The following is an 18,310-nucleotide window of genomic DNA, read 5'->3' as shown; positions in this document are numbered from 1 at the left end:
CACAACATTGAATTAATCTGCCTTAGGCAACCGTACGACTAAGCAATAAAAAGCTATTCTCTACTAATAAATGGTCCATACTGCTGAATTCGGTTCATATCTTCCTCATCAATAACATGCCTTCTTCTTGTCCGATAGGGAATTGTACCCAATATTGAAGATGATTCGCTTGCAGCACGTTTTCGAGAATCTTGTACAGCCTCAGAGGATCTCTCAGATTGTGTAGAGAGAAAAGATTGTACAATACCATCATCTGCTTGATAAATAGGGGAAGGTATTCTTTCCTCTTTAATCTTATCCTTGATCTCATCCTTGATCTCTTTCTTGATCTTTCTTTTCTTCTTGACTTTGATCTTCTCTTCAACAGGAATAACATCCTCGTCCAGTGTAATCGTCCGTTCTATGACCAAATGAACCATGTACTCCTTTTCACCAACAGTTGTACGAGATTCAAACCACTTTGAAAGAAGATCCTCAACTGCTTGCCGTGTATCCACAATTGGACTCAAATACATCGGAGACTTTCCTTTGATATTGGTTGCCAAGCGGTAGATATCATGTCTTTGTGGATTGTACAATTGCCGCATGCTTTCAGACATATCTTTCAGGAGGTCTTGATGGATAAGATCATGCAACGATTCGATTGTACGAGCAGGGATTCCTGTTTTAATACTCTCTATTGTACATTAGTATTCTCCGTACAAGATATCAAGGGCTAATCATACCTATCTGCTCTAGATGTCTTGTGATTTGGATATCTTGTACATCGATTGTCATAAGATGAAATGTAAGGATAATCTTAAAGAAGAATAGACGACGTGGTGTTTGGCTCTGTCTTGATGTTACAGTAGCTCCTCGTTGGCCTGATAATAAACGAGATTGGGATGTACGAGAGGCAAAGGATGGAATCCTCTGGGGTACAAACAATGCAGTATCTGGATGAGAAGAGGAGGAAGGAGATGAGGTTAGATCAATAAATTCAAACGACATCTTGACACTTGACAGTCAGTATGTACGAGAAAATAATAGTCTGATGGGACATAGTATTCTTATAGAGAAGAAAGTATTTTTTAGACTTTTTTGTATAAAGAAATCTAACTTTTTCTTTGTACAACACTATTCTATCTCGGGATTTGAACGTTGGCCAGCTGTTGGTCGGGATGATAAGCCAAGAAATGGCTCAACAAAGAGATCTATATGAAAGCTAATAATCTCTCTTAGCTCCAAATAGATTGTACGAAAAGGGGCTGCCTCATCCTCTGGCCGAAGTGGTGGTGGCTTTTCAGGGTCAAAGCCAATCCCCAGCAATGCTGTACGGCAGAATTGAAGAGTCTCTGCTGGCAGATACTCATCAATATCTATATTGATTAGTATTCAGTATGTACAGAAGATATCTAGAGATTACTTACCAAATCCATGTACAGATTGTCGTTGGACATCCAGAACTTCTTGTTTAATAGGAAGCCCGTAGTCTTGTACATCTTGTTTTGGATGATGATAAAGCATATATGGTTTTCCAGCAACAGAATTGGGCCGATTCCGTTGCTTCCGGATTCGATGGACATTCCAAAGTTCTACATAGCTATAAATCTCTGTACGAATCATAGGCATGTAGATACTTAGTAAGGCAATCTGATCAGCAGTACAGCTTTTACTGAAAAGACCTTCATCCTTCAGTGTACGGAAGTATGTCTATTTTATTAGAAATTCATCTTGTACAGAAGTAGAATAACTTACCCGCCATTTATAGAGTGCACTTTTTGAGAGTTGCTCCCACCAAGCCTCGATCCTTTGATTCTCGGTACTTCGTCCTTCTATCCAGCAATCAGCTAGCTGAATAGAAGGGTCGTACGCCTGCTGGAGCTGTAGATAGATATTCTGGAAACGACCTCTTTCTGAGCCATGATCAGATCGAATTTTTTGGGGTTGTAGCTGTACAGTTTCAACAATGTCTAAAAACTGATTTAAGACACTTAGAGCTGTACGAGCAGTAATACCACAGTAAATCCAGATAATATATCGAGAATAGGCATCTATTCCTGCATATATTTCAATCCCGTACGGCTCAAGCTTCATATAACCATCCACTGACCAAATATAATTTGGTCCAGGTACAATATATTCTCCTCGTTTGCGCTGCAGCTGATAACGACGGGCAAAGACTCGATCAGGGAATATTGTACGATAAGCTTGAAAAAGACGCGCTCTTGATATAATTAGTATAATGTACAAGTGTAGGAAGGAGTCAAGTTTTACCGAGTAATAATATGCCCTTTTGTACGCATATGCTGGTGGAGTAATCCTCTACCAAATCCTTGAATCTTGCCTTCCTCAGATTCCTCGATAAGAGCTTGTAGGATAGCTTCAGTTTGACACTGTCTCTCAAAAGGAGAATCAGTGCGGCGTACAAGTCCAAGACTTTTACGCATACGTCTGAGCGTACGAGGTGATAGAGTCACTCCTTCCTGATGTAAAACATAAAGAATATCTTTATCTTCAAGACCAACCTGGAAAAAGAGTACTTTTATTCGTGCCTGTACATCAGTATTGATACTGACTGTACGATCCTGATGTAGTAAACCCCATTCTTGAAGACGTGATTCAAGCGTACGCTTGCTGAGCTGAAGGTTGAATGACTCTTTTAGATAATCTTGAATTGCAGCCACTGGCTCATTTCTTTGGTACAAAGCCGTAATCTCAGCCTTGTACAACTCAAGATCAATGGCTGGACGAGGCATAGTTATGTACGATAGTTGTATACAAGAATCAAAGAGGTAATTAGATGATTAAAGTAATCTAATAAAGAAAGCGGTTGAGAAAGCGGTAAATGGACTTAGTCGGGGGAAATGTTGTTGCGGAGTGGCCGCTATAATCCTCCGTACAAAGGTCCCGGTGTAATACTCCTAAAGACCGAATCTGTTTCTTGGACCTTGAAACCTCTCGTCTGGCTACATCGTTAGCCTGGATATTTTTAATATGTTCACCCCCCCAAGCCATGAGCAGCATATAGCGGATCTTCCTGGCTCCATGGAGGAAGTAGGTCTTGGCCAGATCAACTGTGCCGAGAAAAACAGGGACGGCAGATCCTTGAACCTTCGAAAGTATGCGGTAAATATCCGCTTCACGCTTCACTTCGTTCCAGTGATAAGATGTGGTTCCTTTACCGACGACTGTATATCCATATGCAGTGCAGGTTATCTTGAAGGGTACTCTAGATGCCCCACAGCGTCCTATGGGCGTGCAGTCGCGGTCGAGATTTTCATCCAGCTGCTGTTTGATACATTGAACCAAGCTCTGGGCATCGAGGAGGTGTCGACTGTTGTTTCCACCCTGCTGATGAAGCATAACATTCGGGCAATTTCCATCCAGCTTGCCCCCTTGCTGTAGGCCAAGCAGACATCGCTGGGTACAAAATTGAGCTCTGTGGTGACGCCGGCTGCTTTCATTAAACCGGGAGCCCGTCTGACGTGCGGGTCGTTGAACGGATGGCGATAATGGAGACGATGAGACCTGGCTGAAGCCACGCTTCCGCCCACCGGGAGCAGAATCAGTATCGGAATCTGGAGAATCCCCACGGTCTACTGTATCCGGGGCATATTGAACTCGAGAGTGAGTTGGTATTCGACGTCCTTTCGTGGGAGACTCAATAGGAGAGGACGGTGGCAGATATTCCGAGACAGTGCGCCCAGAGCTCTCTGAGGGACTATATTTCGAACCCGGTGGGTGCTGCCGTAATTCTCTTTCTGGAATTTGCGAGCGAGTATAATCAAAACTCGTCTCCTAAACTGGTATACCCGGCTCTGTATCATTTCGCTACGCCTGGTCGCGAAGTCGCGCGCTAAAGCTCATGAGACACAGACATAATACCCGTGCAATAGCCGTCAGTGGCTGCTCGAAGCTGCAGTCATTATCTAGATCGATCTCCATGTTTGGCTCACAGAGGTGGTAGTATAGGGTGCTTGGCTCATCGCAAGGGATATGTAACAGAACCAGCGCAAGTCCGTTACTCAAGTAGGAGTACTTAAGTCCCTCCTGGATCATCACATGGTACTCTTGGGTCACAGCAGATCCTGTCAGCCAAGCTGCATTGTGTTCCAGTTTCGCGGGTTCCTCGGTTGGGACAGAATCAGGCCGAATAACCTCTTTCCAAAAGTCCATCGGCCGTAATCCTGCGCGAAGGTTTTCAATGGATAGCTTGTGGGGTGGCTTGTACTCAACTGTTGTTAGAAGAGTATTATGGCCACCATCGACTCGGTGAATACAAAATTGATCTGGTTTTGAACGCTAGGAACTCGACAATTCATTTCGTTAAAGATGGCTAGCTTCGACGGGATCAAGAGCATTCGCATGATTCTCGAACATAACTCCATCGCCCAGCCCAAATTCATCTCAAGCGGCTGGTATCTTGCAGAGCTACAATAATATCACGAACATAGTTCTCCACACCAAATCGTTCATAGCTCTGCAGATCCTGCTCACTGCTTATTGGTCTTTCATCAAATCGTTTACCCAAGTCCTCCAGCGCAAGGCGCGGTGAAAATCGCTGTTCCGCAGCCTTCCCTTCAGGTTCCAGATAGGTGCAAACAGGCCGGTAAATCTCCTGTTGCCTAACTGCACAGTCTTCCCAAGGTAGAAGGCGTCGCGGGCAGTATTTCCCTGTTGGCTGCGGTATTTTTCCTGTTGTGGATATAGACGGCGATGCGGCTCGTAAAGGAAGCGAGAAAAGGATATGGCAGTCACGGAGAAGTCCTAGAAAGGTGGTGTGCCGCGTTAGTTCTCTGCCCTGATCTCGTTCCTCTTCTGCACGCCTTCTCTCCTCTTTCTCCTGTTCCCGTTCTTCCTCTGCCTTCCGCTGGCGTTCTTCTGCTTCCTTCCTCCGCTCGGCTTCTCTCAGAAAAAGCGCCTTATAATCTGGTGAGCTTGTGCTATCCATAAGTTGTACGGAGATAGTGAAATGGTATTGGTTTCGATTGGCTCTTGACTAGGCAGGCATGATAAAACGGCGACGCGTAAATAGGCTCCCAAGTTGTCAGGGATAGATAGCAGAAATATTATAGTTAAGTAAATAGAAAGTACAGTGTAAGCTGCTAATATTATACATGGAGGCAATGACGTGTTTCTAGGAATGGAAACTCTGCCCAGCGGTTTGTTTTGGATCGAATTCCAGAGATAGAGAATGGAGACTTACGATCACGTGAATGTATTATGACGGAGTACAGGCCTTGTTGGTACAGAATCACCCAGACAGCATGTATTGGCTTTCTCTGCTTTTTGTTCAGTGGGTACCCATCTTCTATCACATTTCTGAAGACTAGTCTAAAGTTTGGAATTAATCCTGACCTTCTTGACTTTACTTCTTTCTCGCGTGACTTTTATTATTCTAGCCTCCCAGCCTCATCCTCCAGCCTCATCCTCCAGCCTCATCCTCCAGCCTCATCCTCCAGCCTCATCCTCCAGCCTCATCCTCCAGCCTCATCCTCCAGCCTCATCCTTCAGCCTCATTCCATCCACACACCCCATACTTAGACTGAGCAGTTCTCTGTCACTGCTGCAAAAGCCTTGAGGGCAGTCTCCTTGTGGTTTCCAAACATCTTATACTTGTCGCATCGCACCTCCTCCTCTGTTGCCCATGCAAAATTTTGGTGCTCCTCAGGATTCAGTCGTATAATGTCCTCCCATTTCAGTACAGGCTGAGACGCACGTTGGCTACTTCCGCGTGATTCAAAAGTTTCAAGCTCAGAGACCTTGATGATACATGGAAGGCCAACCCAATTGTAGTCTTCGCGTCCCTTTGACCGTGTCCAGGTTTGAGTCGGGAGCGTATGAGTGACTTGGGACAGTTGTAACCCGGTCTCTTCCCCAACCTCTCGCTTTAGGGCATCTCCCGGTGTTTCGTCCTGATCTTCGGCAGCCCCACCGGGTGGCTCCCAATACCCAGGTCTGGTATCGCAAAGAGCGCGTTCAAGAAGAAGGATACGAGGTTTGCGTAAAACCCACCAGAAGATATGGGCACTAACTCTGATGTAGAAGGCAGTGTGGTGTAATCTAAATTGACCACGCGATTCTGCGATGCGTAAAGCCGATAAGTCCGTTTCGCAATGAAGATCGAATGGTAACCTCGTCACGTTTATCACCGATGGCAGCATACCAGAGGGCACACTCGTGGAGTTCGTACTGGACGCCATTTGAACTTGAATGTGACTGAGTGCTCTGAATTGATAGCATTGGGTACTCGCCCCTTGGGAAAAGCTCTGGCCCTCTTTATACGTTCTATCCTGGGACAAACAGCCGCCCTGGTCTTAGCAATACGAGGCACGCCCAGTGCATGTATTGGAGGCAGCCTGGCGAAGGAATTCCCTGACCTAAAACTTTGACGGTACATGGATTACGTGGCCTTTTACTGATGTGCTGTCATTGAATAGAGGAGGGGGGAAAAAGCAACAAAGCAAGAAAGAAAGACAAGGAAACCGTGCTGCTCTCCAGCTGCGATAGAATGGTCTCAGGCAGTCTTTGGTGCATCGGTAGCATGTCCGATTCCAGTAGACTATCCGGGGTGTGTTCCAAACAAGTGACACGGTAATTCTGTGAGAGGATACTGCTAGCGGATGTCTTCTGTAAGAGGATGATCCCTATCTCATTTTTTTACGCTTCCCCACACACTGAGAGTGATAGGAACCTCCGACTCCAGAATGAAGCGAGTGCACCAAGCCGCTAAGCCACCGAGCACCTACTATTGCGCAAAAGTGGGTAAGAATAGAAGGGGATCTTGCGGAGAACGTTGACTCAACATTATGCGTAAGACCACCAAGGCACCAATAAAAAAGTAGTGGCGAAATATGGGATTCTGCTTTCCGATACTTTTGCCTTCAGACTTAGCTAATTATCGAGTTTCCTATTGTTTACTATGACGTAAAACACGTTCATATATGATAGGCTGGCTAGTTATCATATAATCCTAAAGAGGAAAGTAGTCCCAGCACGTCTAACTTAACACTGTTACACATATAGGGCGGCAGTTCACCATCCTCCTCTGTATCCCAAAATTCCTGCAAGTCTCCAAAGTGTATACAACACCAACACTCGGCTAATAATGAAAAAAGGTATCTGTAGCCTTTCAACCAACTATTTATGTTATATCCAGAATGTTGATGTGTGTATGTTTTGAGAAGCTCAGTGATTGTCTTAGCGGTCAACCTGAAATATACCACGGCATGTAGATCAGCAGAAGCTGCAGTTGCCTCAATGTGGACAATTCTATAGCGCAAGCCGTGGGGGTTTTCAAGCATCACCGAACAAAGAGTCCATACAATAGCTGTATTCACTCGAGGTTGGGCGATATTGCCGTTCTGTTCCATCGATAGGGCTCTGATAATATGTATTGTAGGTGGTGGTGCACTTCATGAAAATGTTCAGGATCAACAGTTGGTTGAAGGTGGCGTTGGCGCAGGCTAACCCTTGCAGGTGGAAAAATAAGTATATTGCATATAGAAATAGTTTCTACATAAACACGTACCAAAGCTTTGATCGAAGTTATAGGCTTAATACAACTATATAAACATCCAATGATAGGAATGTTTAAAATGATTGAGAGGCAGGGTTTTGTTGAAGTGGTGTTGCGTCTTTTAAGTGTTTAGCGATTGCTTAAAATGAGCGCGTTTATACCAGTTTGGTTGTGTTAATCCATAAGGCTAAAGATCTTAGCTCTTGTATATTGCGATCTACAATGGATAAATATTTAGATACAGTCTTTTGCCCCACTAAAACCTTGAGAGATAATCACTGAATGGGTTGTCCACTGACTGCCTTCAGGCTACATCAATCATGATGCTGGTTATTGACAGTTATTAGCTTAGGGACGTGTATTATATTATACGATGGTACTTACAGGACGCTATATCAGAAGGCGAAAGATAGCCGTCTTTCACGTAGTTCGCAACAAGCCCCCCTCTGTAGTAATTAGTAAGAATAGGATGGGAATGATATGACAGAACTCACATAAAGCCACAGCAACTATGTATTAGATAGGGCCGGTCCTTGCTAAAGACCTCATATGCGATGTCTTCCAAAGTAGGACAAGTATAATGCATCGTATATGTGGTAAAGTTCTGAGTTTCCAGGACATGGTTCTCAAGCCATACTAGTCTGTTGCGTTTGTTTTCCATACGTAAAAACTTGAAGTGATTAACGGTCAGGCTAACGTTGCGTTTATCGTACTTGAATGTTAAAACATAGTGTTGGTTGCAGTAGTCACAGGAAAGAGAGGAAACCCGAACAGAGTCTACCTTGGGCCAATCGCGGCGACCCATTGCGAATTGGAAGGCGTCCATTTTGGAAGTGTCCATGTTGGAAGTGTCCATGTTGGAAGTGTCCATGTTGGAAGTGCCCATGTTGGAAGTGTCCATGTTGGAAAGGTTTATGGGAACAAAACAGCTGCTCCAGAGGAAGCTTGTATATTCCTATCTAGACAAAGCCAGAGCGGCTATATATGGATTCGATGTTCTAAAAAGAGCTATAGACAGGCCTCTTATATATAGATCATAAGACTTGCAGATTGTTCCACTCCAAATAGTTCCCAGACTGAATTTGGTACCCATTCACGAGCGGTGTCTAGCTTGCGTTGGAGTGATATTCGACTAGTTTCAGCAAGGTGTGAAGCGCCGATGACTAGAGGGCAGGAGATCATATGGTCTTCCCCAGGGTTCTGTTGGATGCGAGCAGAAAACAAAATCCTTCGCTCACTCACGGAAAAGTCGTGATATGCCGTGAAATAGGAGATTCCAAAGTTAATCTCTGCTTCAACCACGTCGTATATTCTGCTAGGCAGGGGTGGAAGCTATAAAAAACCAGTCCTTAACGGGTAATACTCGAATTCAAGACAAAGATCACCTACTACTAGAAGCGGGGGTGGGCTAGGGAGTGCGATAATTTCTCCACTACTCATGAAACTTGGTGGTCGATCCCTGCGCAAGGTTGGTGTGATCACCGCCCTGGCCTCTTCTGCTGGACTCACTGGTGAAGCTGGTTTGATGGGCTGTATCTTGGGAGTTAAGGAGTAATTGTACTCTTTTGGAACAAAGCCGTATTGCTGACCCTTCGTTGACACCGGCAGGTTTGGCTGGCCGTTCTCATAGGCTAACGGTCTTGGGGGTTGATACTCCGAAGAGCCACTCCGTGGTTCATCATAAACGACAGCACCACCTGCGAAATGGCTGTTCACACCCTGACCACCATCGTCCCAGTCCGTCAAATCTTCGGAGCCGCATCGATTGGAGCAGAATTGCTTGAACCATGGTGGGATTATTACATACGGAAACATGTCGCCGAGGCAGGCCATACTGTAAAAAAGAAAGAATAATAAGGCTGTAAGTAGGAGAAGCACAGATCACCAGTATAATCTTAGGATTAAACCAATTTGTCGTATGAAATGATATGCAGCGAAATGGCCAAACCATCTTGGCTTTATAAATACAATACTTTAATATTATACGGGAGATTATAAACCTGGAAGCCAGCATGCCTCATGCTTATACAGATGGATAACCTTCCAAGAGAAGTAGGGCTCTAAACCAACCATGTTTTGATCTTTGTGTAACTAATGGCGAAATGCTTGCCAAGTCCCAGAAAGCGACCCTGCAAGTCAACCCAAAGTGTTTTATCTCGTACCTATTGGAAGCGCCACATCTCTTGCATATAAACTATACCCTTTTCACTTGTTTCCTGTCAGGATGAAGCAGGAGATATTGCACAGTATGTAGCGCATACGGTTGCTTCAGCATGCCAAACTTATTCACGAGTTGTAGTTTGGACCCACAGTAGAACTGCGCGTGCTGCTTTCCGCAACCTCCATTTTCTCCTATACTGCATCCCTGTTCCTCTAAGACTAAAATGTTGTAGTTGTGCAGCATAAAGCCTAAACCCATCACACGCGATTATAAGGATGTGTAACAGTTTACTGCTAATTGGCTGGCTGTGTGAAGAAGCCATTAATAACGACTTCACTGTTCTCACTATGGGTGGGCAGGAGATTGGAACATGTAATTTCCGGACAACACAGCAGACGTGGAGAATTACGGGCAAAGGCGCCCGATTTGGGTTAAGCGAACACGGGCCCTGGCTTAGAAATGTTTCGAGAGCTAAGGAAATCCGATTGCTTGTCGAAATCAGCTTGTGTCAGGTATATTTCTGAATTGGTGCCCAAGGGTCTCGTAATCTTCAATCACGTGTGAAGGTCGCTCAGGAGCCTCTCCGTACCCCGCCATACAATCATTTTAACCCCTCATTACCCAACTCTCCTTCCACCTTGAAGCAAATAACTCACTAACTTCAACGGGAACACGGCCTTAATGATGTCGCAGATAACATCGAACAGGCCACATTTGTTTGAGGACGACTTACCCGAAAGTGCGAACACGGAACGAAAGATCTTCGCAGAATGGGCATCTTCAGTTCCGTTCGAGAAAAAAGCGGATGATTTTCAAATTCACAATTCAAAAGAGTTAGACACCAAGATAGTTCCCTTCTTAAGGTCACTCAACCTTCTTGACAAGGTATATAGTATCCATTTAACTCAGAACGGGCGACTAACAAGAGACAGGGGTATTCATTGGTACAGATACCGGGGCCGAAATATGCGCCATTCCACCACAGCAAAGGCGATGCGTTTATCATTCCAATCGAGATACTTGGCAATAGCCCCAGCGCCTCGGGAAAGCCCCTCCAAGAAGGAAAGCGACTATATATGAAGGTAAACCAAGAAGTAAAGATCGAACCAAAGTTGCGCCTACTTTTCATCTTGCTCTAGCGGACAGATTGTACGAATTATTATGCGGGAATAGTGGGGATGGAAGAACCCTCATGTGGGGTAGGACTTTGTCGGAAGGTTTGAGACGGCCTAGAAACATCACTTGGGAATGAAGAACACAGAGGTTGACGAGGCAATTGTGATTGAGCTGAAACACTGGAAGGACCCCTGGAAAATAGACTGAGCTCGTGTGACTCACTGTATGGATTGGGGTTTCCAGTCAAGACGCAATTAGCATTAGTTGTATTTCTAGAGAATTGAGCCAAATCGTGTGACCCTGCGTTTGGCAACATGCCAGCCCCGCCAGGTCTAGCCTGGAACTCAATGAGTGAAGGATGTAATGGCATTCCCTGGCTGTTCGATTCGACTCGTGGAAGGGTAGAGAAGGTCGTGAGTTCATGAGAGTTTATGCTGGGAACATGAGAAGGGGCATGCGTAGTCTGTAGCGGATCTCGTCGTCCCCGTTTTGTTGTTTGCGAGATCATTTTAAAATCTCCGGTCATGTTTTCAAACCACTTCGAAACATCATGCACCAACATGAGGGTTTTATCGCCTTCGTTGCCTTTAAGTAAGGCTTCTCCCAGTGCTTGTAGTTCCAGATTCGAGATAGTTTGGAACGAAGCGGCTTCAAAAATTGTTACCAGAGCAAGTATTCCCCGGGTGGCTCTTTTTTGTATAGGCGTGGTGGAGACTTCCTCCATTGACCTCAAGAATAGAATCTGAGTGATCCCTCTTTGGATTCCCTTCCGGACAACGTTATGATCTGATTCAGGATATCCATGTTCCCTGACGAATCGAGTCATTTTTCCGGCACATCTGGCACTAACAGTTCCGTTTTGGCCTTCGGTCCTAGCAACTCGGATCTCGTCATATAGGGTGTCCACCCTAGACTTCCAACCATTCTCAATCTCCCAGGCAGTGAATTGTTCAGCCAGAGATAATTGACTGAGACCTTTCAGAAGCTTCTGCTCTTCGCTTGGTGTTTTATTGCCGTCAACTTGTTTCAAATGATCAACTCTTTTATCTGCGAACTGTAGCTCTTGCTCGTTTTGGAGGATGTCAGAAAGTGAAGCTTTGGACTCGCAAAATTGTATAATATTAGGGAGTCGCTTCGCTACCAATCTGGTGAGCTTGGCAAAAGGAGATTCTCGGATGGTCTCTCGCTTTCGCTTTTTCGTTGTGTTCTCCGAAGAGTTTGTCTTCGACAATACAGCGGGTTCTGAGCCTGATACGGTGACGGGTAAGTTGATAGAATCTTTTGCATGAACAGGTAAGTCTATAATTTCCGAAGAAGCATCTGTCTGAGGGATCACGGTCTTAGGAATGACGGCATTTTCCGAAGATCCATTACCGTGTTCCACATCAATGCCATGTAAAAGGTGCTCATTTTCATTCCGGCTAGTATTGAGCAAGCGTCCAATTTGAACCAAAGTCTGAAGTGCTAGATGACGATGAGCATTGAGAATGTCACCGGGAGTATTGCAGAGCAAGTTCAAGGCAGATATAACTTCAGTTTCTTGCGGTGCCATAGCGAGTCTCCTTGACCTTTGGACCGCGAGATGGGTCCCCACAGATATATTTTAGTAGAAGGGCGTACGAGTGAGCGGGGGAAGGAAATGTCGCACACGAGAAAATGGAACTACCAATCGAAACACAGCTGTCTGGCCAGCGGCCAGACAGCTGTGTTTCGATTGGTAGTTCCCGTTCCGTAATTCGTTTTGCATGGCCGAATATCTGAGTCACCCCTCAATGACCGAAGTACTCGGAGCACGGTGGGCCCACTAAGACGATCTTTCCGCTCACGACCAGCTGCTCTTCCAAACACTCGCCAGAACAGTAGTTACAAGGCCCGGCAGAACGCAGCCTGCAGTGCAAGGATCACTCGAACACGTTTTCCTGTCAGCCAAAAACCGTTCATTGCTGCTGGACCTCTTTACACCGCTACTCCTTAGAGCAAAACAAATAATTCAACGAGAGTTAAATCAATTTCGAGGGCTTTCCGAAGTAAGATGGCCTGGATTTCACAGGGATTCCCGCCTTATTCAATATTTATTAGCGTTGATACCTTGTCAAGCAGAGGATAAAAGTAATTGCCTACTGTAATACAAGGATGCCCAAGTTAACATACGCATTTGGAGTATTGATATTCTTTTAAGAAAGGTACAACAGAAAAACATAGTAAATACTCTAGCTGCGTTTTTTCACGTGTTTAATTCCCTCCCTATAAATCCAAAAACTTTACTGTAGTCTTTTAGTTCTGTATATATTAGATCGTGCTCTAGCGCAGCCTATGAAGTCTATCCTCGCACGACCTTACAACCTATGGTCTTCTTGGAACCTGCGTGATGGGAATAGACAGGATAGGTTGTCGACAATAAGGTGCGAAAGAAAAGAAGGCAAGTGTTCCTTCATTTGGGCGCTCATCCGAATACATAGTCGTTCCAGTCTCAAGGTTGTATGGATTGGCAGCGTTTATACATGGAAGACCATCTGCTGCTGTCCAGTTTCTGGTTGATTTATCCCCCCTTATATCCCACTCCAAGCGAAACTCCAATCCTGCGTAGTCAAGCCCAACAACAAACATCTTCTCTACACACGCGCTCGAAACCGACATTAACAAATCAAATACCTTAACATCGACACTTTCCCCACGTATATTCTCGCATGTAGTAATGGGGCCATTGCACGGTACTAGGTCCTGATCATCGACATACTGTTTAAGAATAAGTCCTTGATCGATGATCTTACCAAGCTTGCAATAGGCTCTTTGACGTCTTGCATAGTTTTGCGCCCTGTGACAGACGCGAACCAACCTTGAGGCTCGCTTGGTAATTGTTTGCGACTTGGGCGGTATTGCTATGACCCATATCTCCAATCGATCACGGTCGCAGCTCCTTTCTGTGTAGTATGCTTCTGGGTCCATGATACGTTGCATCAATAATCTGCAATCAGGGCCCAGGAGGAGGATCTGGCACTTGTCACGTATCCAAGGATCAAAGGCCCGCATTGAGGGATCTATATCCCGTAATGGATGAAGGAAACGACGATAACGCTGGTAAAGCGAGGTCGAGGATTGAATTTGAAGCGCTACAAGCAATGAGCTGACATCGGACGCCGATAGGGCCGTCATCAAGAATTGAGCTATTTCATAATAACCCTCGTGCGTAAAAATTGTCGGAAGATATTCAAGTGTCTCTTTCGTGGCATCCGAGTATTGAGGCGTATTGGATGGGGACATTGTTGCGAGTACCGTATATCGTGGTGATGGGGGTCACGATGGGATAATTTATATAACTAATTGGAACAGGGCAAACCTATCAACAAGAGAGGATTGAATAAGAAGAAAACCACCTATGATCCAGTTAGACTATTTATGCACTCAGACATCGGTTGTAATTAATATATCTAGTAAACGAACATTCCATGTAAGCATTCCAGTCCATTACTTATAGAGAAGAAGCAGCTGTAGAATCAAGAATCTTGTTTTAAGCTCTAGTAGGAACTGGAATAAATAGTTTACTTAATCTGGTACAGGATTAGTATCTTTATTTATACTATTGATTTTATAATGTCTACTGCTGAGTTGCATTCTACTAAATCTATGACCTTTATACTACCTACTCCATTGGATAGAGTATTATACAATATTGTAAACTTGGGTGATCTATTGATATCGTTAGTGGGGTGCCAAAAGCCGCTCTCATTGCACGTTAAGTTGCTCTGCTCACAACACTGCGAGAGACCTTAGGAGTTACCTCAGCAAGGTTCAGGCCCTCAGCTACATAAGCTCTTATAAAATGCTTTTTAATCTATACAGATCCACATACGGCTTTTTACAAGGAATAGAGGTGCTATATATTTAGACTGCGGCAACATCCTCAATATCTATGGGTATCCTCATTGAGGATATAGTATATGGCCTAGTATATAATGAAGAGGATATACCGCAGTCTAGACTAGGTTTTAAGATTTTCTGTATACTATGGTGTATAGTTAGATATTAATTATGTAACGCTATATGATCTAATAAGCTTTTCCTTGTGACCTTGTCTTAAAACTATATTGTAGTGGGTTGGGAGGTCAGAGGTTAATTAATAGTAAAGACGCTCCATGGTTGTACTAGGCAACTCGACGTTAATCGTAGTACTAATTATAGGCGACATAGCTACCGCTTTATTTACATTGGGAAACAATGGTAAGAAATAAATTTATAAACAATATGTACCAAACGGGTGGACTATATAGCAGTCCCTTTTAATTGTTGTCTATGTTTGTATCTAAAACTGGATCGAACGCGTGATCAAATTTGTCCGAGTCTAGCGGTTCTGCTAGAATTTCCTCCTCTGTCCACTGCTCAATTGCGTATTGAGTCTCTGGAAGCTGATTATAGAGAAAGATTTCAAAGAAGTTCTGAGGGATGAACTTTAGTAACTGCGGCCGACACTCTCGAAGTATCATCTCTATAGCTTTGAAGCAGTGCTTTTTGATACACCGGTATTCGGTCATAGACGGTGCATCTTCACCGGGAAAGTAGGTTATGCCTTGAGGTAGAAAGCAGAGCACATTTGGTGAGCCAGCAATGCGTACTAGTTGATTCCAAGGCCATGCGCGTTTGCACCAGTCTCTTACTTTCTCCTCGACCTCGCTGTAGTCGCGGGCGGTATCTGGAAGGTGATTATATATATCGGTGGCCAGTTGGGCAATTGGATCACTGGAGTTCCCCTGCTCCTGGCGGTAGTTGTGAACATACCAATAAGTCAATACAAGACCAATACGGGAGGTTTGCTCATTGTTTTTATGCCAGATACCAGCTGCGAAAACTCCAGCAGCACTGCGCTGAAAGCGCCGAGTGGCATTACTTTGTTCCCGGCGTAGATGTTCTAGCTGGCGCTTCACTTCCACTAGAATGGGTGGAGAGGCAATGGTGAGTGCTAGCTGTAATAGCCGATCGGCCAGCCTGGGGCCGATAGATGTATTAGAATCCAGGGACATCTGGGATACTCGGTCCCATAAACCAGTTAAATTGATAGGGTCACCACTGCGAATCACGACGTTAGACCACCGGCAATGTGCCTTCTCCAATGAGTTGGTCTGCTGTCCGCTGGCTGGTACTGGGGACGATAATGACAACGATGATGATGAATTTGGCGATAACCCCGGCGGCGGCTGGGGGGGCGGCGGCGAAGGTGCATCAGTCGCTGTCTGGAGCGCCTCCATCACAATATCATGGGCGAGATGTGCCCGAAAAGTCTCAGGTGGTCCGTTTTGGACATCTTGGCCATCGGCACGCTGCGTCATTGTCCAGATAAGACCTATGCCGTCGTCGCCCGGTATAGAGCTGAGTAGCGTGCTTTCCACCTGCCATTCCGGGCATGGCTGGCCAATATCTTCAAGGTAATGGGACAATGCTTTGATTGCCGCTTGGCAGGAATGACAGGCAGGGTGATGAGGAAAGTAACTACTGTCTTGTACTTCTGACCTGTTCTCAAGAAATAAATAGTGAATCACTGCCCCCGAGTAGACATGGATTTCAATCAATGACCAGTAATTGTTTATACGGGTAGGCAGCAGTAGAGTCTGCGGTATTGGTGTTAGCCGAAGTATACCACGATGCAGACAGTCAAACCAAGTAGCATCGGCAATATGTAGCTCCAGCGGACGATGATGGTAGGAAAGACGGTCACCAAGTACATCCACTGTAAAGACTGAAAGTGATGGTGAGTTCTGTAACTCATATAGGACCTGCTCCACGTTGGTACGTGTTAATAAGGTGCCGTAAAACAGAATATAGTTTTTGTCTGGCCATTGCTGTACAAGGGTGTCTTGTAAGCTTATACAGTTGTTCATATTGTTGGTTTCTTCCTCAGTCATATTTATATTGCTGGTCGGGTCTTCTGGTCTCGGGATAGACTCAGTCACCAGAAAGTCAGCAATGACCTGATCAAGATTCTCTATGGGCCGACTGTTTGCTATCATATCAGAATCGGCTATGTGCAAGGAAGACTGAGTTGAGAGTGTCTGGTTTCTATTCAGCCCAAGGTCCGATCTCATTGGAGCGGCTGGCCATTGGGGAAATCCAGGGTTATATTGATCCTGCAGCATATCCATGAGGTCCCTAAAGCTGGCCACGTTACCAGTGTTAGATACACTTGACCTGGTCGAGGCTTCGGCATCAGTCATAGTTGACATCATGCCGCCCAGATTTGGCTGTGGCCCGAAGTCTGGCCCCTGATCACTGGTGCCGGCATCCAACTCTTGAAAGAGGCGGTCAAAGTCTGCTCCAGCAGCAGTAGTAAGCCCGTCTATTGGATGGATTTCTGGGAACAACTCGAGTGGTGTATTGTTGCCTGTGGATGAATACACGCTGTCATCTTCAGTATCCTCCTCAGTCTGACCGTTTCCTGGGGATGGCTCGCGTGGTGCAGTGTTGCCTGTGGATGAATACACGCTGTCATCTTCAGTTGGTGTATCCTCCTCAGTCTGACCGTTTCCTGGGGATGGCTCGCGTGGTGCAGTGTTGTCTGTGGATGTATGTATACTATCATCTTCGGTTGCTCTATTGCCTTCGATTTCTGGGGATAGCTCGCCTGGTGTAGTGTTGCCTGTGGATGAATACACGCTGTCATCTTCAGTATCCTCTTCAGTCTGACCGTTTCCTGGGGATGGCTCGCGTGGTGTAGTGTTGTCTGTGGATGAATGCATATTGTCTTCTTCTGCTGCTCCACTCTGTTGGGGCGGCTCGCCTTGTGTAGTATTGCCTGTGGATGTATGCATATTGCCTTCTTGGGCGGCTCCGTTCTCGCCGGCCTCAGTGGCGCTTATCTGGCGTGATTGCTCTACTCCGCCAGAGTGGTTATTCACGGTGTTCGGACAGGCTTCGTTTCGCATATCCAGTAGCGACCTAAATTGCCTTTGACTGCTTTCTTGAAGACACTTTTGTCGCGTGGATCTCAGTTCAGCTCCATCGTCGAACTGGTCCCTCAGTCGCTTGACTCCACGGAACAGCACTTCCCCAGGGAAAGATTCCCTGATATGGTTGTCGATGACGTGAACCCATTCAAGGGGGTTGATAGGCTCGGGGAAGAGAGCAAAGTCAGGCTGGAATGCCCTATACATATCGCGGAGATAGTTTACCTAGAGTTTTGGTAAGCGAATAATAAGCTAGGCGTCAATCCTCCTGTCTGAAGACTTTGTCTTCGATGGCTTGGACCTAAATAATGTAGGAATGATAGGCATACCAATACCTCTATAGTGCAGCTAGTATTCTCACAGTCTCTGGTCCACTGGGAGCACAATTCGGCTACCAATGGTTTCTGCAAGATCAATCAGCAACTGGGCAGGTTATCCAAGTGCCAACCAACGTACCGCAATTTGCCAATACCTGTTCTGTTCAAATATCGACTCCATCTCCGAGATGCAGTTGATATGTTCCGCAGTCCAAAGACGGCATTGGAAGCGCAGTTTCCCGAGAGATGGAGGGTCCTGTGAGAAGCTCCCTCTCACATTAGT

The 18,310-nt window shown here is 45.4% G+C and overlaps 8 protein-coding genes across 8 annotated transcripts; 2 read left to right on the top strand and 6 right to left on the bottom strand.

Moving 5' to 3' along the window:
- Positions 1-53: 53 nt before the first annotated feature.
- Positions 54-777, bottom strand: AO090166000038 (uncharacterized protein; the record flags this gene model as incomplete). The annotated part of the gene is made up of 3 exons (XM_023237052.1): positions 54-60; positions 82-676; positions 726-777. 3 exons carry the CDS (start codon positions 775-777, stop codon positions 54-56), a joined length of 654 nt encoding a protein of 217 aa, XP_023091921.1.
- A 2,199-nt stretch (positions 778-2,976) lies between these two features.
- Positions 2,977-4,167, top strand: AO090166000036 (uncharacterized protein; the record flags this gene model as incomplete). Its single annotated transcript, XM_023237051.1, has 2 exons — positions 2,977-3,383; positions 4,068-4,167. 2 exons carry the CDS (start codon positions 2,977-2,979, stop codon positions 4,165-4,167), a joined length of 507 nt encoding a protein of 168 aa, XP_023091920.1.
- A 217-nt stretch (positions 4,168-4,384) lies between these two features.
- On the bottom strand, positions 4,385-4,933 carry AO090166000035 (uncharacterized protein; the record flags this gene model as incomplete). Its single annotated transcript, XM_023237050.1, has 1 exon — positions 4,385-4,933. One exon carries the CDS (start codon positions 4,931-4,933, stop codon positions 4,385-4,387), a length of 549 nt encoding a protein of 182 aa, XP_023091919.1.
- Positions 4,934-5,522: 589 nt separating this feature from the next.
- On the bottom strand, positions 5,523-6,225 carry AO090166000034 (NUDIX hydrolase; the record flags this gene model as incomplete). Its single annotated transcript, XM_023237049.1, has 2 exons — positions 5,523-6,012; positions 6,056-6,225. 2 exons carry the CDS (start codon positions 6,223-6,225, stop codon positions 5,523-5,525), a joined length of 660 nt encoding a protein of 219 aa, XP_023091918.1.
- Positions 6,226-8,524: 2,299 nt separating this feature from the next.
- On the bottom strand, positions 8,525-9,334 carry AO090166000032 (uncharacterized protein; the record flags this gene model as incomplete). The annotated part of the gene is made up of 3 exons (XM_023237048.1): positions 8,525-8,633; positions 8,744-8,793; positions 8,891-9,334. The coding sequence occupies 3 exons, from the start codon at positions 9,332-9,334 to the stop codon at positions 8,525-8,527; spliced, it is 603 nt and encodes a 200-aa protein (XP_023091917.1).
- A 1,012-nt stretch (positions 9,335-10,346) lies between these two features.
- Positions 10,347-10,742, top strand: AO090166000031 (uncharacterized protein; the record flags this gene model as incomplete). Its single annotated transcript, XM_023237047.1, has 2 exons — positions 10,347-10,525; positions 10,595-10,742. 2 exons carry the CDS (start codon positions 10,347-10,349, stop codon positions 10,740-10,742), a joined length of 327 nt encoding a protein of 108 aa, XP_023091916.1.
- Positions 10,743-11,569: 827 nt separating this feature from the next.
- On the bottom strand, positions 11,570-12,525 carry AO090166000030 (uncharacterized protein; the record flags this gene model as incomplete). Its single annotated transcript, XM_023237046.1, is given in 3 exon segments — positions 11,570-11,623; positions 11,629-12,056; positions 12,399-12,525. Coding segments are annotated over 3 exon segments (609 nt in total).
- Positions 12,526-15,055: 2,530 nt separating this feature from the next.
- AO090166000029 (uncharacterized protein) lies at positions 15,056-17,917 on the bottom strand (the record flags this gene model as incomplete). The annotated part of the gene is made up of 1 exon (XM_001822765.3): positions 15,056-17,917. One exon carries the CDS (start codon positions 17,915-17,917, stop codon positions 15,056-15,058), a length of 2,862 nt encoding a protein of 953 aa, XP_001822817.3.
- Positions 17,918-18,310: the final 393 nt, after the last annotated feature.

This window comes from Aspergillus oryzae, chromosome 4 (genome assembly GCF_000184455.2).
Source record: "Aspergillus oryzae RIB40 DNA, chromosome 4".
NCBI lineage: Eukaryota > Fungi > Ascomycota > Eurotiomycetes > Eurotiales > Aspergillaceae > Aspergillus > Aspergillus oryzae.
The sequence above is the reverse complement of the archived record's forward strand: the minus strand, read 5'-3'. Positions and strand labels throughout refer to the sequence as shown.